At 33.4% G+C, this 23166-nt stretch overlaps 2 protein-coding genes across 4 annotated transcripts; both read right to left on the reverse strand.

Moving 5' to 3' along the window:
* Positions 1-3415: 3415 nt before the first annotated feature.
* On the reverse strand, positions 3416-4149 carry LOC115707340 (cysteine proteinase inhibitor 1). Its single transcript, XM_030635270.2, has one exon. The coding sequence runs from the start codon at positions 3887-3889 to the stop codon at positions 3542-3544; it is 348 nt and encodes a 115-aa protein (XP_030491130.2). The 5' UTR covers positions 3890-4149; the 3' UTR covers positions 3416-3541.
* A 4023-nt stretch (positions 4150-8172) lies between these two features.
* LOC115708252 (disease resistance RPP13-like protein 4) lies at positions 8173-17023 on the reverse strand. Of its 3 annotated transcripts, none has more exons than XR_009685672.1 (4): positions 16639-17023; positions 16423-16514; positions 14651-16302; positions 8173-9447 (listed from the first exon to the last, which is right to left on the reverse strand). XR_009685672.1 is itself a non-coding variant. In XM_061108397.1 (3 exons), the coding sequence occupies exon 3, from the start codon at positions 15921-15923 to the stop codon at positions 15102-15104; it is 822 nt and encodes a 273-aa protein (XP_060964380.1). In that variant the 5' UTR covers positions 15924-16302; positions 16423-16514; positions 16596-17023; the 3' UTR covers positions 14265-15101. The 3 variants fall into 3 exon arrangements, 1 of the variants encoding a protein (XP_060964380.1); XR_009685671.1 differs by having other exon boundaries at positions 16596-17023; XM_061108397.1 differs by lacking the exon at positions 8173-9447 and having other exon boundaries at positions 14265-16302; positions 16596-17023.
* Between the last annotated feature and the right edge of the window lie 6143 nt (positions 17024-23166).

Genomic DNA, 23166 nt, shown 5'->3' on the forward strand with positions numbered 1-23166 from the left:
ATTTTTATTTTTTATTAAGTAACATAAGTTAATTTCTAAAAATAATTTCTCAAAATCATCATTCTCTATAATTAAAAAGGAAATATACTTTTTTTTATAAAAAATAAAAAAAAAACTTGTTGGTAACCTACTCTAGCAAGTCACTAAATTGCCACCTCATCAATTTTTTTGATACCCATTAATGGGTATTACCCATTAAGAAATCATCCATATTATATATAACAAAAGAAGAATATATATATATATAAATACTCACTTACAATCTTGAGGGTAGATTAGTGGGAATTACCATATGACTTGAACAAGGTATATTATATATATACCTTTGTCCAAAAACTTATTTCCCCTATCTCTAAGCACTTAGTAAACTCTCTAGGAAATAATTTTAGGAATTATCAAGCCTTTTAGGGTTTCTTGCAAATTACTTTTTTGATAGAAAACTTCTCATCTCAATATGAGCACTTAGACCTCTTTATATAGTGTTTAAGATATCACCATTTGAAATTTAAATTCACAACTCATAGATTCCTTAGGATTTAATGCTCATATAGCTGAAATAAATTGCCTAACAGCTATTTCTGCTTTGAATAATAGACAATTTTTTTTTCTCAATAATCTTGGTGTTATATTATTTATAATAATATAATATATAAGATTAAATATGTGTAATAAGCTAATTAATAATATGTAACATATGATAATATTAATTGTTATTATTTTATAATATTTAGGGGAGTTACTTGTTACTATGAGTAACCTCCACAATTTTCACCAATTAATATTAAGTGTGTAAAAAGTTGTTACACATCTTAATTTAAAATTCTTAATGCTATATGAGTTATAGTGTATGCATGAATTACATTTGAGTCTATAACATCTAAATGCCAACTACACACTCTTCTTAACCACCACCAGAAAGAAACCTTTAAGAAGAAAAGAGAAAAAAAACACACTAACATTTGTAGTTACCATAATATAAAGTATAAGGATAACTGATAAACAAAACTACATAAATAATTAAATGAAATTAAGCTATAAAACTAAAAATTACTAATTACTACTAATAGACAAGTGGAATAAGTTATTAAGAACATAAAATAAAAATGAAAAAAATACGGAAGGGCAAACTCCCTTCAGTTTATAATAACTGATCATAAAACTACCAAAAAAAAAAATAAAGTTTTAAGAATGTAATTTTTTCATGTTGAGGAAATTATTTGTAATTAATCACAATATTTTTTCTCTTTATATTTAAAAATAAGATACTTATCAAATACCAAAAATAAGTAATATTAAATATTAACTAAAGCACCACAAGCAATATAAAGTACACAAATCAAGCATAAAAGTGGCACACTAAAATTTTAGGTAGAAACTCAATACGAGAAAAAATCACGGCACCGTAGTTTGCTCAAATCATCAACTATCACTAAAGTTTAATGATGGGATTACAAAGTTCTTCTTTAATAAAACTAGAGGCTCACAACAACATCAAGATTAAACAATCTTGGATCACCAATAAAATCATCATCATCATTATCTCAAAAGATGGATACACAAAGAAAAAATTTGGGTCTCACCAAGTGGGATATTATAAGAGCACCTTAGAGAGAACAATTGCCAAATAGGAATTGAGAGATTGGTAGAACACCTTATAAGGATTCACCACCCAAAATTTGAATTAAAATAAATGAGAATCAACCATTTGATCTCTATTAAAAAGCTAATAGCTCTTTGTTGTGAGGAGAGAAGGGACAGGAAAAGATTGAGAAGATTTAGAATATTTTAAAAAGCTAAGAAAAAGATTTACGACTTTTATGTTTTATTTTAAACCCAATTCTTAATTTAAAGATACCTAAGACTACTAACAAGTCACGCCTTATAACTTGAGTCATTATTTATTTTCTGTTTCTACTAATTGCCAAAGATACTCAAAATGATATAAATTTATGACTAGGGGTGGGTATCATCCAATCCAATCCAATTGAACCGAACCGATCCAATCCAATCCAATTACAAAAAGTTAGATATCTAATTACAATTGGATTGAATTGGATGCTAAAAGTTAGATTCTAATTGGATTGGATCGGTTATTGGATGTCAATCTCAAAATCCAATTAAAAACCGATCTAATCCAATTACATTTATATATATTAAAAAATTATTTATATAATAAAAAATATTGAAAAATATAATAAATATTTATTAAATTTTTTTGTATGTTGAATTAATAACACTTGATTGTTTAGTATATTTATTTTCATGATATTTTGTTTTATTTTATTACTTAGAAATGTTATTGTTTTAATTATTTAAAACTTCTAGCTGTAATACACTTGTAAGAATAGTATATTTATGAAATATTAAACTTAAATAAAAAGTAATACTTAGTTTTTTACGTATTTTTCTTTATATTTTTAAGCTAATATTAAAATTTAGGTATGTAATTGGATATCCAATTAAAAAATCGATCTAATCTAATTAGTAATTAAATTGGATTGGATGATGATTTTCCAAATCCAATTACTAATTGGATTGAATCGGATGAGGAAAAAAAGATTGGATTAGATCGGATATCCACCTCTATTTATGACTAACCTCTAGTATCATTGTCAAATGGTGTTTTTATGATTAGAGACTACTCTACTAGTAACTTTAATATTTTTATTTGCGTCTAGTATAATAGTATTTTATAATTAATTAATAGTTTAATAATTTAAAAATTTTAGGTTGGAATTTATGCTTTCCCTTTTTCACATTCCTCCCACACCACTAAACTAACTGGCTTATATAAATTAATAACTAATTTTCATAATATGAATCTAATGTGTCATATTTATTTAATACTAATGGAATGGGCACTTAAAGAATATTTCAAAATTCAGATATGTCCAAATACTAATAGTCATTATTATTTACCATCATGAAGGATATATAAAGTTAAAACTTATATTAGAATGAAAGAATCTGGTGTCAAAAATATATTTTGATATTAAACAAACAAATATTAATAAACGAGTGACATTAATTCATATAATTATATAAAATTGTCCAAATTCAATTCTTCCATTCCAAGTCCAGATATCCAACTACCAAAAAAATAAAAATCCAGGTCAGATTTCTAAAATTTTATAATTTGCTTATCTCATTCACACGGTTTCCGAAAAGAGGAATTTCCCTTATTAAACATTGAATTTTTATGGAAGTTTTCAATTATTAATTCGGTGTACAACCAAAAACAGCATTTGGACTGATTCACTCTTTCTTAGATTCAAAATTTCCTTGACAATCTAGTTTTTGTTGTATACGAAGACTAATAGGCAACCTCTGTTGTCACGTGAAGACTATTACGCTTCTTCACTACACAAAACCATACATTAAGTAAACGAAGAAGAAGACCATGGTCGGTTCAATATCAAGAAATCAAAACTAAATTTTTATTATCAAAAGGTATTACACACGCCATATATATAGATACATATATAAAGCTGGTATAAGAGAAAATAACACAAAATTTCACACATTAGCGATAATTATAAAATTAAACCGCCTTAAACGAGGTCAAATTTCTGAAATGTTGCCATGGTTTTTCCCAAACGATGGCTTCGTACTTTTTCGCAGGTCCATTCTTGACCGCAAGAACAAGCTTGTAATTGGTGCCAGCGACGACCTGAGACTCGCCTTTGACCACGCTGCTCAATTTCAGATCTGACTTCGATTGCTTGTTGTACTCCGACACAGCGTACTCTGCAATCTCTTTCACGTGAGGGTCTTTAAGGTCCTCTATAGGGCTCCAGGCGCCGGTGAGGGCACCGGTGGTATGCCTTCCGGTTGAGACCACGAGAGGGACGAGGAGACCCAAGAGGAAGAAGATAGTGTAAGAACGCATGGTGATTTTTTAGGGTAAGAAAAAATGAATGAAATGAAAGAATTGGGGGATTGTTGTTGTTTGTTTTGTTTTGTGAGTGTGTGTTTGAGGTTTTTGAAGGGTAATGGGATAGAAGTGGGTATTTATAGCGGGTGGTGGGACGTGGGTAACGGGTTGTGGAAGAAAAGAGGATAGGATAGGACAGATCACTGGGGTAGGTCTTGTAATTATTTTACCCTTGAAATTTTTGGATATTACATTTGAACCTAGAATCCACGAATAGTCTAGTAGATAAATTCGGTGACTTCCTTTTAAGTAAAATTGTTAAAAAACAACAAAAGGAAAGTGTTTGTGGTTTACCCTTTTACCCATGGTATTTGTAGTTGAGAGGTGTAGCAGTAGAAGTGTACCGTGTACGTGACTACGTGTTTTAATGTGGAGTGGAGCCCAGTTTTCTTGGTCTGGTGGACTTGTAAACGTGTACCTTTTGTCACACGATATGTAACTATGGGCTGTGGGCCTAGATGGGCTACTGGAGCACTTGGTTTACATGATATCTACTTATTCATGAGAACTTTTTAAAAATATGTATCTTAATATTTAATATATATTGGCTCTGGGATTCTTAGATTTTTTCTTTTTTGTTCAATGATATATTCATTGTTTTAAAAAAATATATTTAATATATATATATAAATTATTCTTATTTTTTTTTACAATGAACTTTCATTGAAAATACTCAAAAGTTTATACATAGAGAAAAGATGAAAAATCATCTATCCAAACTAGTTTATCATACACCCTGAGTGCACGAACTGCTAATTCATGTGTACAATAAACATGAATCAGAGATGCCTCAGGAAAACTGGATAGCAAACTAGCAAAAAAAATCTAGGAAAGATCCTACTTTAAAACAAAGAAGAAGGATCTCCCAGAAAATAATCAACTAGACTCAAAAATTTATTAGGTAGCCCAATGTAAGAGATCAATCCAGTGCAACCACTAAAACTACATAAATTTAGCTTCTGCTAATCTGTGAATCTCCCTACAAAACCAAAGAAAAAAAAAATAATAATTATAACATAATAATAATAATAATAATAATGTAATAGATAAAATAAAAAAAGATAGAAACTTATCTCCAACTTGAAAACTTGAAGAGAGATCTTGTTCAAACTCGTTAAATTTTTATCAACTCCAAAAGATAAAATTTTACATAAAAAACTAACATAACATAATAATATCACCGTACAAAATAACACAGAAAAAATAAAAAATACTAGCAATGTTAAAAAAATAAAATAACTTATTAAAAAAAAAATTAGATAAAACTTTACGACATAAATGAAAAATTGTAAAAGTGTAATAAGAAAACGAAAACTAAAAAAAAATCTAATAACTAAAAAAAATAACAATATTTTAAAATAATAAATTATTCTTATCTTATATACACGAAAATATATAAAATATTTTAGCAATATACTTGTTTTGTAAAAATAAATTTTTGAAAATTCATATTTTTTACAAATTAAAATATTAATTTTCTCAAAACTATACAGAATTTTGTAAATGGGTAAAAATCATAGAAACATATCAAATACAAATTTAAGTAACAAAAAGATATCATGATTTTCATTTTATTTTATGACTGATGCGTGTTCATTGTTTTCTCTGAACTTTCTAATATGATATGTGCCTTCATTATTTAAGTTCGTATTTCATTAGTAGTGGTAATATTATGATTATTTAATCATTAATAACTTATAACAATAATATTGTATGATTAATTTTTTTATAAAATATACAAGATTTAGATTTTAGTCAAACTACTTTTACTGTGAGATATTCTCTTTTATTATTATTATTTCCTCAAAAATATTCTCCATTAAATATACTTTTATAAAAATTAATATTAGATATATTAATTTGGGATAGTTTCACAAATACACAAAAATAACAAAAAAATTACAAAAATACGGTTTCGCGAATTTTAAACATCTTTACGGTTTTTTTTTATTTACAGAAAATACGGTCTTTTATGTTGTTATCTTGTTAATTTGTTGTTGATTTTTTGTTATATGTATGTTATTTTTTGTTATTATTTTGATGTTATTTTCATGTTACTTTTATGTAGTTTTATTGTTATTTTCATGTTATTTCTATGAAAAATCGTAAAAATGTAAAAAAAAAAAAATTCCTTACACATAAAAATGTAATTTTTTTACAATGTTATGTAGTAAGAGTAATAAATTTTATTTATTTTTTTAATATTAAATTTATAATAACAATTTTATCCTTTAAAATATGTCTTACAAAATAGCTGTCATATACTATAGTTCAACTCAAAAAAATAATTTACTTAATTTAAGCATTTCAATTACGTTTTTTGATTAAGTAAAAAAGATAAATCACTATTATTCTATTTCTAAGCAGTTTTAGTAAATAACATATTACAAATATTGATTCAGATTATTTTTATTTATTTTGTTATATTTTCTATTATTTTATTCTAATTCTGAATACTGTGTAGTAAATGTGCTATTAGTACAAATCAGATGCACTATAAATAAAATAGTGCAGGTAAAACACATTCCTAATATTGTATTTATTAGTATTCAAGACAAAGATATTTTTTCCAAAAAACAAAAGAAATAATAAAATAAAATTCTTATGGATTTTATTCTTTTCGGGAAGGAGATGTTTAGTGGATTTTTTTCTTTTTGGAGAGGGAATGTTTGAATAATGGATTTTTAACATTTGATTATTATCTACCATATTAAATTTTGCAAGGGAATATTTAATGAATTTTATTCTTTTCTTGCAATGTTTAGTGATTTTTTTTTTTTTTTATATTAGCTAGCAAATACCATAATTTTATTGAAATAATAATAATAATAATAATAATAATTAAAACATACCATATTAGTTAAAGGTATAAATTATATAACATCTTTAAATGTTTAAATGTGATCATATATATATATATATAAATTTTTGGGTAAATACTATTTTAGATTCTGTATTTTGTAAAAGTTATAAATTGGACCTTCTATTTTGTTAAATGACAAAATGGATCTTGTATTTTCTAAAATTATATAAATAGGACTCCGAGCGGATTTTTTGTCAAAATAAAATTTAATAATAATCGGACTAGAAATATTATGATAAAATTGGTTACATTTTCTGTATTTATTCGTATTAGAAATTGTCTTAAAATTAGTTATTTTAAAAAAATAAAATTGTTAAAAATTGAGCTCAGAGTCTTATTTTACTATTTTACAAAATAACATCTATTTTATCATTTAATAAAATAGAGAGTCTAACTAATAATTTTTACAAAATATAAAGTTCAAAATAGTATTTACCCTATATTTTTTGGAATGATTTTTTTTTTTTTGGCAAGGTGGAAGGACGTCTATATACGTCCATATATTTATATAATTTTGCTTGGAATATATATACACAATATTTTTCAAAATTATTGGCACAATATTTTTCAAAATTATTGGTTTTCATATATTAATTAGTGAGTCACTTTCTATTTCAGATTTCGTCCTTCCTTAATTGTTTTTTGAAAAAGTGTTGAAAAATAGCTTTTATATAGCTAAAAAAGATAAAATCCTAATTTTTTCGCAATTAAAAGAAGCGGGTCATGGCTCTTGTAGCTCGATTTTTGGTAGTGAGCTTCCTAGTGCAACGAGTGATAATATTTTGGCCATAATTCTTTTAATATTTTTAAGAATTAGACGATTCTAAATATTTTGAAAATCTGAAAGAGAGATCTAAAACTTTTATTCACAAAATTTTTCCTGAAAGTGAAAGCATATCATAGTAAAAAATTCACTTGAAGCCTCAGGCTTGATTTTCGACCACAAACAAATCGTGTTGAGCATCCAAAACTTATAATTTTTCACCACTTATATCTTGGAACTCCAAATTCATGATAATTCATCATATTCATCTCATTTAACATTTTTTTTTTTTCATTTTCAATTTATATTATGAATTTTACCATTTAAACCTAAAATAAATTAAAACACAAGTGTAATTCCGTACAAAATAAATATAAACAATTAAAACACACCTCTAAAATATTTTATAAATTGCACCTAAAACTAGCCTATCCTACATATATACATTTACTTTGAATTAAGAGAAAAAATTCGTGAGGGGGATTATAGTAATCCTAGTTACTAGCACTGAATCATAAGAGTGGATTATGAACTTAATTCTTTTTAAAGAGTTTAACAATATAAATAAAAGAGTAAATATAAAAAAGAAAATAGAGTAAATATTACCATATCTTTATTTACTTTGATTATAATAATTATTATTATTTTCAATTAAATACAGATACATCTCTGAAATAGAAATGAGACAAAAGCAAGCTGAAATAGTACACTCCACAAAACATGAAAAGAAGGAAAATAGCACACTTGAACAATATTTTATTTGAAACACACCAACGTACTAATTAATATCTCATCACACAAATCTCCGAGTCTGTCTAGCATAAATAGTACTAATAGTAATAATAAAATCATTCATATATAACACAATAATGTAGAATTTTGAATACTACATGCATGCACACACAAATATGTAACAATCAAATATCACCTTTCAAGATTCCCACAAGTTTCCTTAATTACTTTTTGGACCAGAATCTGGGGCTCTTAACAGAGCATGGGAAATTTTTTAACTTGTAACAATGGCTAATCTCCTCCAGGTGGCGTAACAAAGGCATATTATTTTGTAACTCATTCCACTCCATATCTATCCGAGTCAAGAACTTCAAACACAGACCTTCAATGTTCCATGGCAAATCACAATTCTTATCTTCAGTCTCAAGACTCAAGTTATGGATATCACTGTTCTCAACGCAAAGATACTGCAATTCAGAGAGCGTTCCCGGATTAACCCAGATGGGAAGACTTTCTCTGTGATAGTTCCTAAGATACAATTCTTGCAAGCTTGGAGGAGGTGCTAGCCTATCAATCATCCCTAAGATTTCCTTGTTGTTTCTCCTGCAATTTTCAGCATCAATGGATAAAATCTTGAGTTCCTTTAGCTCACACAGGATGTTCATTTCACTTTCTAAGATTTCTGTTTCATCACTTATGCTCATCCTCAAAACTCTTAGTTGGGATAGTCCCCTGAGCTCTTGAAATTGACAGCAGTTCTTTTTAGACTGATTAGTAACCTTGAATCCAGTGAGTTCTTGAAGGTAACAAAGCTTGTCGAATCCCCGAGGTAGGAACTCAAGAGGGCAAAACACAATCAACTTCCTCAAAGTAATGATTGACTGGTTTAATCTTTTCAGCTTACTACAACCAGATAAAACTAACAATTGAAGGTTTCGAAGCTTTCGAATTGAAGGTGGAACAGTTTCTAAGCTTTGAACTCCTGTTAGATTCAGAGAAGCTAGACGTTTTAGAGAACTGATCCATTTAAAGAGATCATCCACATCGATCTCTTCAAGTCAGACGTTAGAGAAATCCAATACCCTTAGGGACCGAAGTACCCCAAAGTTCTTGAAGTCAGCACTACAGCAACTTGAATTGAATACTAACATAGTCCTGAGCTGTGGTGAAAAACACCCTCAATACTTGGCCAAATCAGTGCCAATTAACAACAAGAACAACAACAACAAGCAAACAAGATTAATACAAATAAGAAAACTAAAACCAGAAATGAATGAAAATTAAGTAAGACTTAGCATTGAATCAATTGAACTTTATTCAAATGTCTAGCACCTTTACAATCCGATTCATGTACTCAATTTGAGTCTAAGTGTAAGACACATTACATATCAAACCTCACATGGTAGAAGTCATCTCATAGGATGAGCAATTCTACTTTTACAACCCTCCTAAACACTCACAAGATTGGTACAAAAATTAGAGAGAAAGAGAGAGAGAATTCTAGATGAGAGGCTCAGATTGGACCTTCCTTGAATGAGGTCTTGGTGCTTCCTTTTATAGGCATTGGTTGAATCAAGTAGGTAGAGCTTAGGTGTCAAGCTAGATAACTAACTTAACTAACCAATGTCAATAGTTGAATAGAATGATGATTTGGCATTAGCTCATTGGGACAAAACCTACAACAAACCCACCTGGTTTGTTCCAAAGAGCTAATGTCAGAAGAGAAGCTTAAGAGCTTCTGATATTGAGCAGATTCAAGCAATGAAGAAATTTGTTTCTTGTAACACTCTTGGTGAAGATATCAGCAGGGTTGTCATGTGTGCTGATCTTCTTAACTTGAACCTGTTTAGATGACACAATGTCTCTAATGAAATGTAGTTTGATATCAATGTGCTTTGACCTCTCATGAAACATAGGATTTTTCATGAGATGCAAGGCACTTTGATTGTCACAATATACTGTAATGTCCTCAGATTTGAAGTCTAGTTCTTCAGTTAAGCCCTTTAGCCATATAGCTTCTTTAATGGCTTCTGTTGCTGCCATATATTCAGCTTCTGTTGAAGACAGAGCAACAACTTTCTGTAGATTAGACTTCCAACTGATGCAGCCTCCTAGAGCAGTGAATACAAAACCAGTCAAGCTCCTTCTTGTGTCTAGATTGGCTGCAAAATCTGAGTCAACATAGCCAGTTATTTCTTCTTGAAACTGGCTATCCTTGCTGAATACAATTCCTGTATTCAGGGTCCCTTGCAGGTATCTCATGGTCCATTTAAGTGCTTCCCAATGTTCTGAACCAGGATCAGAGATATACCTGCTTACCATGCTCATTGCATGAGCTAAATCTGGTCTTGAACACACCATAGAGTACATTAGACTTCCCACACAGCTAGCATAAGGGATCTTGTTCATTTTCTCTCTTTCAGCATCTGTTTTGGGTGATTGTGCAGCAGACAGTTTGAAATGCTGTGCAATAGGGGTAGCAACTGGTTTGCTCTTAGACATGCCAAATTTGGAGAGTACCTTCTGAAGATAAGAGGCTTGAGACAAAACAATAACTCCTATTGAAGGTCTCTTAATGTCTATGCCTAGAATCCTCTTAGCCTTTCCTAGGTCTTTCATTTCAAACTCCTCACTGAGTTTGCCTTTAAGCTTATTTGATTTCTGGTTTAGACTTACTGAAAATCAGTATGTCATCTACATAGAGCAATAGGTAAGTTTGATTATTGAAATATACACAAGAGTCATACTTACTTTTGGTATATCCAATGCTTTGCATGTAGTTGTCAAACCTCAAATTCCACTGTCTTGGTGCTTGTTTGAGGCCATATAGGGACTTCTTGAGTAGGCAAACATCATTAGGATTACCATTTTCAAACCCCTCAGGTTGTTGCATATAGATTTCTTCCTCTAATTCTCCATGCAAGAAAGCTGTCCTCACATCCATTTGCTCAATTTCTAGATCCAAACTAGCTGCCTTTGCCATCATAGCTCTTATTGAAGCTTGTTTGACAACTGGGGAAAAAATCTCTGTGTAGTCTACACCCTCCTTTTGTGTAAATCCTTTTGCTACTAATCTTGCCTTGAACCTTGGAGGTTCATTTTCAGATCCTTCTTTATGCTTGAATAACCATTTGCACCCAACTGGTTTGTACCCTTCTGGTTTTCTCACAACTATCCATGTTTTGTTCTTTCTAAGAGAATGCATCTCTTCATTAACTGCTTGCAGCCAAGCTGCAGCATCCTTACTCTTCATAGCTTCCAAGAAGCTCAATGGTTCTGAACTATCTATCTCTTCAGCAACCATAAGTGCAAAAGCAATGAACTCAGCATATCCAAATCTGTCAGGGGCTTTGATTTGTCTTCTCTCTCTGTCCCTTGCTAGTAGATACTCACTTAGATCATGCTGGTTTCCACTTTCATCACTTTCAACAGTCTCAATTTCTCTTTGACTAGCAGGTGCTGGTGTAGATTGAGGCTCCACCTCAATTTGTACATTCTCATCTGGTGTAGTTTCATTGTTCTTAGAATTGTTTACAGCTTTGAGAGCCATTTCTTCTTCCTTGAACACTACATCCCTACTAATCATACACTTCTTATACCCAGGTTCTAGGCACCATAGCCTATAACCTTTAACTCCTTCAGGGTAACCCACAAATATGCATCTCAATGCTCTTGGTTGGAGTTTGTCTTGCTTAACATGCATAAAAGCAGTACAACCATAAACTCTTAAATGTTCTAGGTTAGGAGCTTTACCTGTCCACATCTCTTGAGGAGTTTTAAAGTTGTTGGGCATTGAGGGTGATCTGTTGATTAAGTAACATGCTGTTTTGATGGCTTCTCCCCAAAATGACCTGTCCATTCCAGCACTCAGCAGCATGCATCTTACTCTCTCAAGGAGAGTTCTGTTCATTCTCTCAGCAACTCCATTTTGCTGAGGTGTTTTGATCACTGTTTTATGCCTCTGAATTCCCAACCTGCTACACAATTCATTAAACTCATTAGAACAGAACTCAAGGCCATTATCAGTCCTGAATACCTTAATTTTGTTCCCTGATTGATTTTCCAGCAGCCTTTTCCAAGTGTCAAATGTAGGCAGTGCTTCATCCTTGCTTTTCAGTAAATGAATCCACACTTTTCTACTGAAATCATCAACCATGCTTATGAAATAGCGAGCTCCTCCTTTAGTTTGAATTCTAGAGGGTCCCCAAAGGTCTGAGTGCACATAACCAAGTTTTTCAGTGGTGTTGTGTTCAGCCTTAGGAAACTTCAGCCTGCATGATTTCCCTAATACACATTCATCACAAAACTCGAGTCCCTCTGTCAATTTCTTCTTGAACAGACCTTGCTTATTCAACTCCTCAAGTCCTCTTTGACTAACATGTCCTAATCTGAGATGCCAAAGCTTGACATGACTCAGTTTTTCTGAATTTACAGCAGGTGTAGCACTCCCTGTTGTAGTGTTAATGTCCAGAAAGTATAGACCATTCTTAAGTGTTCCTTTGAACACAGTTTCTGACCCTTGGTCAATTTTCATTGCTCCATTCTCAATCTTGACAATAAAACCTAGTCTATCAAACATTCCAATAGAAAGAAGGTTTCTTTTAAGGTCTGGCACATACCTCACATGCTGCAAACTTTTCATGATTCCGTCATGATTCTTTAACTGAATTGTGCCAATACCTTGTATTTCACAAGCCTTGTTGTTTCCTAAGAGAACTGTACCCCTATGATTCTCCAATGTTGAATCAAACAGTTCTTTATTTGGTGTCATGTGAAATGAGCACCCTGAATCTAAGATCCATTCACCATCTGATCTTGAGCTAGACACAACAAGTGCATCTGATGACACATAGCCATCTGCAACATCAGCAACACCATGTTTCTTGAACTTGTGCTGGTTCTCTCTCTTTAACTTAGCCTTCAAGGCCAAGCAATCATCTCTAAAGTGCCCTTCTTTCTTGCAGTAGTAACATTTCTTCCCTGCTGCAATATTGGAATTGGAGTTCTCTGAGTTGTTCTTTGAACTGAACCTGGACTGGTTTCCTCTGAAACCACTTGTGCCATGCCTTCCTTTGAACTCTCTTCTTGGAACTTTACCAGTAACAATGAGCAAGCCATCTCCATTGTTATTCCCTTTCTCATCACCTTTCTTCTGAATTTCCTTAGAGTTCAGGGCTGCCTTTACCTCAGTCATTGTCAATGTCTCTTTTCCATACAAGATTGTATCAACAAAGTGTTCATACATCTTGGGGAGTGAGCTTAACAGGATTATTGCTTGATCTTCATCCTCAATTTTCACTCCAAGGTTGTTTAGATCCAAAATGATCTTGTTGTAGTCATCAAGGTGCTTCCTTAGTTCTTTAGTTTCATCCATTCTCAGGGTATACAGTTTCTTCTTGAGGTAGAGTTTGTTTGCCAAGGATTTCTTCATATAGATTGAAGACAACATGTTCCAGAGGCCTAGGGCCTTTTCTTCATCAGCAACTTCTCTCAGAACCTCATCTCCAAGACTGAGCAAGATAGCACTGTGTGCTTTTGTTTCAATTTCCAGCCTTTTTCTCTTGTCATCGATCAAGTCTAATGCATCAGGGTCCAATGCCTCATAGATCCCTTGATGCACCAGAAAAGCTCTCATCTTAATTCTCCACAAGCTGAAATCGTTGGAGCCAGTGAATTTGTCCACCTCAAACCTTGCAGAAGTCATTTCAGATCAGATTCTTGAAGCTTGAATCTGATTCTTGATGACTTGAATTTGGTTCTTGAAAGTTTGAAGATGAATCTTGATCACTTGATTGCTGTTCTTGATCTTCAAAGAAAGCCTTGCTCTGATACCATTTGTGGTGAAAAACACCCTCAATACTTGGCCAAATCAGTGCCAATTAACAACAAGAACAACAACAACAAGCAAACAAGATTAATACAAATAAGAAAACTAAAACCAGAAATGAATGAAAATTAAGTAAGACTTAGCATTGAATCAATTGAACTTTATTCAAATGTCTAGCACCTTTACAATCCGATTCATGTACTCAATTTGAGTCTAAGTGTAAGACACATTACATATCAAACCTCACATGGTAGAAGTCATCTCATAGGATGAGCAATTCTACTTTTACAACCCTCCTAAACACTCACAAGATTGGTACAAAAATTAGAGAGAAAGAGAGAGAGAATTCTAGATGAGAGGCTCGGATTGGACCTTCCTTGAATGAGGTCTTGGTGCTTCCTTTTATAGGCATTGGTTGAATCAAGTAGGTAGAGCTTAGGTGTCAAGCTAGATAACTAACTTAACTAACCAATGTCAATAGTTGAATAGAATGATGATTTGGCATTAGCTCATTGGGACAAAACCTACAACATGAGCTTTGGTACGTGTCTCAACGATGAATTCTTATTCATTTGCATAGTGAAGCCTAACCATCGAGAACCTGGATTCGGTGTTTGAATGCCCTGCGAATCGAAATGGCAAAATGCCTCTTCTTCAGCATTTGTTATGATCAGTTCTCGTACCATATCATGCATTTTGCAGTTGTGGACTCTTCCATCGTAACACCTTTGCTTGACCACTTCAACAAGGCATCTTTTGATAAGCTCAGACAAATATTCACAACCAATTTCATAGGCTGACTTTGAACTCTTGCCCTGAATAAGGCCTTCCCCAATCCACCAATGTATGAGTTGCTCTGCTATAATCTCGTAATCTTCAGGATTAATGGAAAAGCACAATAGGCATTGTTTCAAACGAGCTGGGAGTTCATCATAACTTAATTGCAAGGAAGCCATAACTGAGCTATTTTTACCTCCAGTTGTCAATTGAGAATGAAAATTCTTGGAAATATCTCTCCAAGTCTCCATTCATGGGGATGATCAATCTTTGCTGCTAACAGAGCCCCAATGGTCTTAATGGCTAGAGGCAATCCCCCACACTTTTCAGTGATATCCTTGCCCAATATCTCAAAATTGGAATCCGAACAAATTCCCTTCCTTGAAGAAAAGGCAAACTTAGAAAACAAAGTCCAACTGTGTTCGTCATTTAAAGGTTCCGGTTTGTGAATTCTTGAACTCTCTACCCCCATATCACTAGCAACCCCTTCATTTCTAGTTGTTATTATTATAGTACTCTTTTTCCCATCTCCTTTGGGAAAAACAGAGCACAAGTTGGTCCACCACTCTACATTCACTTGCCAAACATCGTCCATTACAATAAGACAAGCCTTGTCAGCAAGAACATGTTGAACTTCTCCCAACAATTGAGAAGCACTACCAATCCCAGAAACATGTTTCCCTAATCTCTCCAACATGGACCTCACCAGTGTCTCCTCATTATAACCCCTCGAAACAGGGACCCAAATCATCTTATCAAAACGAGCAAGCACATCAGTATCGTGAAATATTTTTTGGGCGATCGTGGTTTTCCCCAATCCCCCCATCCCTACAATGGCCACCTGTTGAAGCGCCTCGTTTGTGTCAAAGATCCAACCTTTGATCTTCTTTACATCTTCTTCCATCCCAATTATCTCTGTGGGATTAAAATCTTGAGAAGTGAAACGTCTAATTGGGTATGTTTCATCGCCGTGAATGCTTTCCGGGGCTTTGAGAAAACTTCCCAAAGTCTTCTCAATCTGCTCCATTTTAGAATTTGTCTCTCAACTTCTTCCCTGTTTGGTGCATGAAAAATGGATCCTCAAGTGAATAGCCAAAGCAAACTCCTCTTTTTCGGTACTCGTCTCTGACTAGACAATCGGTGAGTATGTTATCGGCTTCGTAAAGCACTTCTCGGAGCTTAGTGAGAGCTGTTTTGGCAACTTCATTAATTTTTGCGCTTGAGATTTTCGGTGTCGGTGAGAAAAGCCTTCGTGAGATCAAGCCGTGTCTTCATTTGCTCGAATTGGCCTGTGAATTCGAGAGCGAACTGGGCGTGGTTCACAAGAGCAGTGTAAACGCACTGCGTAAGGCTGGAGACCATAGCTTCTGCCACCGACATGGCTTCAGGTTCTTATTACGTACAATCTGAAATATATATATATATACACGTACGAAATATATAGTTATTTATAATATATTTAATTAGTGTTATAATGCATCATGCATGCATGATAAGTAGATAAATAATTAATAGAAAAAGCATACCCTAATTAATTAGTATGTGGATCGCTTTGTTCCCAAAGGTAAGGTGCTTTTGTGTGTTGATTTCTATATGTGCCAAACTTTTGAAAGAATATCTGCAGAAAAATGAAGTAGTTCGCTATAATAATTACGTAAAAACACAGATAATTATATATATGTAACATCTTAAAGCTTACCAACCCAGTAATGATTATATCATCAAATGGAAGATTCTTTTACCTCTTGTATATATTTAGCTATATATATCTTGTTTATGGTATTGCCAGAAAGAGATTAGGAGAGTACTGTTTTTCAGGAGAAGTAGAACTAGAAGTGTTGTGAAATCAATATTTGCTAATTAATTAGGAGTAGGAGAGCCAAATGAAGTTCAAAGATTCTGGTCACTTGCACTACACACTACAAATTAAAAAGTAGCTAGAAATCAAGCACTTGATGCATTATTATGGTTCTATATATTTTGTTTTGTTGGATAGTGATGCATAGATTCTTTTTCTTTTTATGTGTTAAAGATGAATTAAAACTATTTTAATTTGCTTTAGCATCAGGTGCATGCCCACACATTTTAACTTTATTATAATAAAGAATGGACCCCCAGTGTTTCTTCCACCACTAGCCTCCTGATTATTAAAGTTGGTTTTCAATAATTGTTTCTTTTAAGCCATGTTTGGTAAAATAAAGAGGAATGGATCAATTAAGAAAAGATCATTTTCTAGAGACTAATTACAAATTTATTAATCGTTAAAAAAAATACAGTATATATATATATATTTTTTTTGAAAGGAATACAAATTTATTTATTAATGACTTATTAACATTACGACGAATTGACTAATCTAGTTATAATTTTATTATATCTATCTTTTATGGTTGTTAAGAAAGTTAATTAATCTCTAATTAGTGTTAATACTCTGTTTTGTGTAATTGTCAGAGTCGGTTAGCATAGTTTTCTGCACTTTATTCTTTTTGCTTTTCTTGTTCCCTTTGCTGCAACATTAGGGCCACTTGTCACCTTGCTATTAGTGCTTGTAATACCTATGAGAGTATAAATGGAAAATGATCTTCTCAGCCTCCTTTTGAGCTGAGTTTTATACAAACCAATTCTGTGTATTCTTTAACTTGGTATCAGAGCAGAAAGGTCCGTACCAATGTCTGCCCATTCTCAGACTCCACAGGGAACAACCACTGTTGCAGCAGGTGCTGCAAGTTCTTCTCCAAGTCCTGTAACTCATTCAACTTATACACAGCCCTTCAATACACTTAACCAACCCTTTCCTCTGAAATTAGATCGAAAGAACTATGTATTGTGGAAGACAATGGTTTCGACTGTCATCAGAGGTCATCGCCTTGATGGTTTCATCAATGGCAGTCGGCCATGTCCTGCTGAGTTCATTCCAGCACCAACAACTACTGAAGGTGAACCTGGTTTTGGTCTCACCATGAATCCAGAGTATGAAAACTGGATTGTAAGTGATCAGCTCCTAATGGGCTGGTTGTACAGCTCTATGACAGAAGGCATAGCAACTGAGGTAATGGGATGTGATTCTGCAGCAACCCTTTGGAAGTCTCTTGAGAATCTCTATGGAGCTCATTCAAGGTCTCGAATGGATGATACTCGAACCCTGATTCAAACAACTCGAAAAGGATCTACGTCCATGGAAGATTATCTGAAGCAAAAGAAGGCATGGTCTGATTCCTTAGCCCTTGCTGGTGAGCCGTATCCAGAAAACCAGCTTATCTCAAATGTTACCTCTGGTTTGGACATCGAGTATTTGCCCATTGTTCTTCAAATCGAAGCTCGAACTTCAACAACCTGGCAGGAGCTTCAAGGAATTCTTCTTGCATTTGATAATAAGATGGAGAGACTACAGAATCTTAGTCTCAGCAGCAACAACAAATCGACTCATCCTCCTGTATCTCCAAATGCCAATCTGGCCAATCGCTCCTTCCCAAACAACAGAGGTCGTGGAAACAACTTCTACTCAAACCAAGGGAATCATCACCAAAACCAGAACACATCAGGAGGTGGTCGCAGCAATCAAAATCGTGGAGGCAGTAGCAGTGGAAGAGGACGTGGTGGCCGTTCCAATGGACCTAAACCAACTTGTCAGGTCTGTGGCCGTTATGGTCATTCAGCAGCTATCTGTTACAACAGATATGATGAAGCTTATATGGGATCTGATCCCAAGCTTCATGGCCAAACAAGTCAGAAACCAACTCAGTCACTAGCAGCATACACAGCTACACCAGAAACTGTGGATAGTGCGGCCTGGTTTGTGGACAGTGGGGCGAGCAATCATGTGACATCTGATGAAACTAACATGCTGCAGAAACAAGAATATGGTGGTAAGGAAAATTTAATCATTGGTAATGGTAATGGTCTGCATATTTCTCATCTTGGAAATGGAAAATTGAAAACTAATACTGCATCTACATCTCTGTTGCTGAATAATATGCTGCTTGTTCCTGATATTGCAAAGAATTTATTAAGTGTGTCAAGTTTAACATCTGACAATGGTGTGTTTGTTGAATTTCACCCTGATTGTTGTTTTGTGAAGGACAACATCACAAAGAAGGTGCTGCTGGAAGGAGTGCTTAGAGATGGTCTCTATCAGTTCACTAACAAATCTGTCTCCAATCAAAGTCAGTCTCAGTTTTTTACTGGTGTGTCGAGTCTGTCCAAATCAAAAGCTGTTAATACAGCAAGTTTTAATTATTCCAAGAAGGATTTGTGGCATAGACGTCTAGGTCACCCATCCACTAGAGTTCTTAAACTTGTTTGTGAGTTAAACAATGTAAAACTTCCAAAGAATGAAATGGAAAATTTTTGTGAAGCATGCCAATTTGGCAAATCTCATGCATTGCCTTTTAAGTTGTCATCTTATAGAGCTTCTAAAGTACTTGAGTTAATACATACTGATTTGTGGGGGCCTGCCCCAATTGCATCCAATACCAATTTCAGATTTTACATACACTTCATTGATGATTTTAGTAGATTCACATGGCTATATCCCTTGAAACAAAAATCTGATGCACTTAGTGCTTTTACTGAGTTTAAAGCCTTTGTTGAAAATCAATTTGACACTAAAATCAAAAGTATTAAATGTGATTGGGGTGGAGAGTATCAAGCTTTTGAAACATTGGTTAGAACAAATGGGATTCATTTTCAGCATTCATGTCCTCACACTTCAGCTCAAAATGGAAGAGCTGAAAGGAAGCATAGACACATAGTTGAGATGGGATTAACACTCCTTGCTCAAGCTAGTGTACCATTCAAATTCTGGGTTGATGCCTTTCAGAATTCAGTGTACCTAATTAATAGGCTGCCAACACCCGTTTTACACAACAAAACACCCTTTGAGACTCTCTATTGCAGAAAACCTGATTATAAACAAATCAAAACCTTTGGATCAGCTTGTTATCCTTGCATTAGGCCATATCAAAATCACAAATTTCAATTTCATTCATTAAGATGTGTGAATTTAGGATACAATGATTCATATAGAGGTTACAAATGTTTGAGTACAACGGGAAGAGTTTATATTTCTCGAAATGTTGTGTTTAATGAAAACATGTTTCCTTTTCAGCTTGGTTTTCTAAATACTCAGGCTCCTGAAAAACAAATCATTATACATAATGAGTCTTGGTCACAACTTCCCAATGTTCATTTCAAACAGTTCACTTCTGTGTCTCAAAACACCAGTCACTCTGTACCATCTCAAGCTGCTCTTGACTCAACTCCTACAGCAGCAACTTCTCCAAGTGATCAGGTAAATCATACAAACTCATCTCAGTTAAATCTTGACTCACTTGATCATAGAAATGTTACACCCGAGAGTGTCTCAGCTGGTTCCAGTGCAGATATTTTTCACATACACCAGATAACTCAAAATGAAGACTCTATTAGTGTCAACCCTGAGCCTACTGATCACACCACTGCTGCAAGTGATGAAGTGCATACTGGTAACATTCGTCCCACACATCACATGATTACAAGGTCAAAGGCTGGGATATTTAAGCCCAAGACTTATCTCAGCCAAGCTAAGTGGGAACCAATTGCTGAAGAACCAAGAAATGTAGCTGAAGCTTTGCAACACAAGGGGTGGAACCGTGCCATGAATGATGAGATTGTAGCTCTCAAAAGAAACAAAACTTGGATTCTAGTTCCAAGATCTGAAGCCAACAATTTAATTGGTTGCAAATGGGTTCACCGAATTAAGAGAAATGCAGATGGATCATTTCAGAGGAACAAGTCAAGGCTTGTGGCCAAGGGTTTTCATCAAAGAGCAGGGTTGGATTATGGAGAAACATTCAGTCCAGTTGTCAAAGCATCAACAGTCCGAATTGTCTTAAGTATTGCTGTGTCAAAAAGCTGGGATGTTAGACAACTTGACATAAATAATGCATTCTTGAATGGTCATCTTGAAGAGGATGTCTATATGTGTCAACCAGAGGGCTTTGAGGACACTACAAAACCTGATCATGTCTGTAAGTTGCTCAAGTCCCTGTATGGACTCAAACAAGCTCCAAGAGCATGGTTTGATAAGTTGAAAGGTACTCTGCTGTCATGGAATTTCAGCAACTCAAAAGCTGATACTTCCTTGTTCTTTTACATCAACAGTGACACTATTATCCTTGTTTTGATCTATGTGGATGACATTATAGTTACAGGCAACAATAAGGCACATCTAGACAGATTCATAGAAAGACTCAACAAGCTGTTTACTCTCAAAGACCTTGGAGAACTTCATTTCTTTCTTGGAATTGAAGTTGACAGAAATGAAACTGGTATTTATCTCACTCAAACTAAATACATTGAAGACTTGTTGGAAAAGAACAATCTGCAACATCTAAAGCCTTGCCCCACTCCAATATCAACTGGGAAATCATTGTCTCTGACTGATGGCAAATCAATGGAAGATCCAACAACCTACAGAAGTCTGATTGGAGCTTTGCAATACTTGAATCATACCAGACCAGATATCAGCTATGCTGTTAACTCTCTCAGTCAGTTCCTCAAAGCTCCAACCATCACTCATTGGAATGCAGCTAAAAGAATACTAAGGTATCTCAAAGGTACAAGAACACAGGGTCTTCACATAAGCTGCAGTGATAGACTCAATCTCACTGGATACTCTGATGCAGACTGGGCCAGTAATGTTGATGATAGAAGATCGGTTGGAGGCTACTGTGTCTACTTTGGAGAATCACTCGTGTCTTGGTCATCAAAGAAACAAGCAGTGGTATCAAGATCTAGCACTGAATCAGAATACAGAGCTCTTGCTCATGTCAGTGCTGAACTGACCTGGATTGAGTCTCTGCTCAAGGAAATAAAATTTCCTCTGCCTAGCTGTTCAATTACCTGGTGTGACAATATGAGTGCGAGTGCTTTAGCCTCAAATCCAGTTTACCATGCTCGAACAAAGCACATAGAAATTGACATCCATTTTGTAAGAGACAAGGTACTGAACAAAGCCTTGGAAGTCAGATACATTCCTTCAGCAGATCAAGTTGCAGATTGTATGACAAAGCCTCTTTCTCATTCAAGATTCAGTTATCTGGTGTCCAAACTCGGTGTGAGGCATTCACCCTCTCGTTTGAGGGGTGGTGTTAAGAAAGTTAATTAATCTCTAATTAGTGTTAATACTCTGTTTTGTGTAATTGTCAGAGTCGGTTAGCATAGTTTTCTGCACTTTATTCTTTTTGCTTTTCTTGTTCCCTTTGCTGCAACATTAGGGCCACTTGTCACCTTGCTATTAGTGCTTGTAATACCTATGAGAGTATAAATGGAAAATGATCTTCTCAGCCTCCTTTTGAGCTGAGTTTTATACAAACCAATTCTGTGTATTCTTTAACTATGGTATTACAATTTCAATTTCATATTATATTATTATTTCATTTTTTATTTTTATATTTTTATGAAAATCCACATAGCAACTAACAGGCAAGGCCCAGCTTTGGGTATAGGCGGACTAGGCCTGTGCCTAGAGCCCACCTAGCCCAGGGCCCAAATTTTTTTTTCTCCTTTTAAAATTATATATTCTTTTTACTGATTTTCAAAAATACCATATTTTTCTAACATAAGGGCCCAAAAATAAATTTTTTTCTTGTGACCCACTTTGTTTCAGGGCCGGCCCTGCTAACAGGGCAACTAAAATCTACATAGCAACCCACGTAAAAACCATCAAAGTAACTATTGAAGCAACCCAAACTATAAATTTAAAAAAAAAAAAGTTAAAAAATAGTATGTGGTATATACAATTTTTTTTTAATAATATTATATTATTTTCTTTTATTTTTTATTAGGTATATATGTTTTGTTGTATATGGTATATAATTTTTGTTGTGTGTATAATATATCATTTATTTAAGATATTTTGTTTATATTTTATTATATATAAAATTTTTGGTATGGTATATATACAAATTTTAAAAGTGTATATATAATTTTGTTAGCATGATATATATATATTTTGAGTATTAGTAATGTTATAATTTTTTTGTGGTATATAATTTTATTACTATAATATATTAATTTTTAATGATATAATATATCAAATACTGTTGTATACATTTAATAATCTAGTTTATTAATTTGTTTTTGTTACAATATATTAATATGCAATACTAAAAAAAATTATATAACTTAATTTTATTATTAAAAAAAATTAATGTGTAGTAAATGTATTATTGGAAAATTCTATAATGCACCCTATTAAAAGAGATGCACCAATACATCTCTATCCGTTT

Source organism: Cannabis sativa, chromosome 1, assembly GCF_029168945.1.
Source record: "Cannabis sativa cultivar Pink pepper isolate KNU-18-1 chromosome 1, ASM2916894v1, whole genome shotgun sequence".
In the NCBI taxonomy this organism is placed as follows: domain Eukaryota; kingdom Viridiplantae; phylum Streptophyta; class Magnoliopsida; order Rosales; family Cannabaceae; genus Cannabis; species Cannabis sativa.